Genomic DNA, 1,904 nt, shown 5'->3' on the forward strand with positions numbered 1-1,904 from the left:
CAAGCCAACAACTAGTTATGCTAATAGCTAATATAGTCCACCTAATTAACTAATCTGAACCTTGTCTGAGCTAGCTAAAACCTGCAATCCAGCAAACACACTTCTATTTATTAGTCAAGCTAATCGTATAGTTTTTAGATATATAAATGAGACATTCATCTCAATTTAAGATGTAATTAAGAATTAGCATTATGAAACCTACCCTCTGCATAAAACAAAAACTCAGTAGTTCTTTTAGATTTCTAGCGGTGAAGGTACAAATAAGTTTAAACATGTTTAAATGGGACAGAAACTGAACTGTCTCCCTCCAATTAGCCAGTGATTCTCTATTGTACTCATTGATTGATCAATGGGAGCAGACTCAGGTGTTTTATCATTGGTTTATGACACTTTGATATGTCATTGACAAGATGGTTGCATATCAACAGTACTTTGCAGCACACAGGGTTTGATGAGGTTGCTGAATTTGTTTTCTTCTCGTTTTGGGTCTAGCTGCTGCTGGCAGCCAGAGCTTTTCCCAGTGTTTCAATGAAGCGATGCACATCCCTGAAGGAGTTGTAGAGCGGCACCGGAGCTATTCGCAGCACGCTGGGCTCTCTCATGTCACACTGCAACAGGAAAAAGGCTGTTCAGAAAAAAATATTTAACTTCAGATTTTAAAAATAAGAGGAATTTATCTGTGATGGCACAGTAAACAGCATTTTAATTTCATTTAAATACAGAAAGGTTTATGGAACCTTTCAAATAAAATAACCATGTTTATTAATGCAAAAAAACAATGATGTGAACAGTGACATGTACAAAATATTGAATAATTATGCTAAGTTTCACATAAGCATTACTTCAAATGTCTCAGAAATCTAAAAAACTCATTTACAATCTCTCAAGTCTATTTTTTATGAAAAATCAATCTACTCAGGAGCTAGGCGTGAAGAGGTACGATGCATGCTACGGCCATTGTAGATAGAAAAAAAGGAGTAAATTTCTGCCCACAAATTTAATTTCAGCCCACAAATTTAATTTCAGAAATTAAGCCCTAGGTGGAAATTCAACCTGTAAGACTGTTCCGGGATCACCTATCACCACGCCTTCACCCCAGCCAATCAGGACGCACCACCTCTCTACCTCGATCCAATCACCTGACAAGAGCTCCTTCAAAAGATGAATCCACCCGCTTCAGTTGTGCTTCAACCCACCTCCTCCCTGTTTCCACCACCAGCCTCCTAGACGCCTCCAGGTCCCCTCAAGACTCCTCTCTCCAAGCTCCGCTCCACCACCAGTGACCGGGCCCGGGGGAAGACCTATCTGAGCTTCGTTCGAGCCGATCATTCAAGCTCGCTGCGATTCTCAGCCCGCATGTCTTCCGCCGGTGTCCGAGCGCCAAATTCTCGGTTCAATAAAATTGTCTAACTGCTGTTTCTCTCTCCGTGTGTGAGTCTCTACAGATTGAAATGTTCTAGAAAAATGCTAGGCAATTTCCAACAGAAAAAAATGAAATAAACCTCACAAATTTTCTTGGAAAAAACCCCAAAAGACAATAAAATTTGATTTTTTTGGAGTTTGAAAAGTCAAAACACTTGCTAGAAAAAACTAATATTTTGAGATTAATCTGAGAAACTTTCTAGATGAACTTACTTATAACCTTTTTTGGTCTACAAAGGCCCTAATACACTGTTGTAAGAGTAGCAATAGTTCATAACATTGTTCAAATTAGGGCTGGGCGATATACCGAGTATACTCTGTGTACTGTGATAATTTCAATTGACAATAGTTAAAGTGGCTATATCGCAACTACCAAGTATTAATTGCTTATCTGAGAGCAGGAACCCCTACTGTATGAAACTGAGATAGGAATAATAGAAAGATGGCCACTCTGAGGTAAAACCAAGCAAATAGCTTCCAGG

General features: G+C 39.0%; 1 protein-coding gene across 3 annotated transcripts in view; it reads right to left on the reverse strand.

Moving 5' to 3' along the window:
• Nucleotides 1-361: 361 nt before the first annotated feature.
• Nucleotides 362-1,904, reverse strand: part of kynu (kynureninase) — a 45,090-nt gene continuing 43,547 nt past the window's right edge. For all 3 annotated transcript variants that reach the window (XM_015038559.1, XM_015038556.1, XM_015038558.1), the window contains exon 18: nucleotides 362-608. In XM_015038559.1, coding sequence (XP_014894045.1) covers nucleotides 489-608 — 120 coding nt within the window. In that variant the 3' untranslated portion in view covers nucleotides 362-488. The remainder of the gene's footprint in view (nucleotides 609-1,904) is intronic.

The sequence above is a fragment of the Poecilia latipinna genome, unplaced genomic scaffold, assembly GCF_001443285.1.
Source record: "Poecilia latipinna isolate Pla-1442-1.1 unplaced genomic scaffold, P_latipinna-1.0 Scaffold445, whole genome shotgun sequence".
Classification (NCBI taxonomy): domain Eukaryota; kingdom Metazoa; phylum Chordata; class Actinopteri; order Cyprinodontiformes; family Poeciliidae; genus Poecilia; species Poecilia latipinna.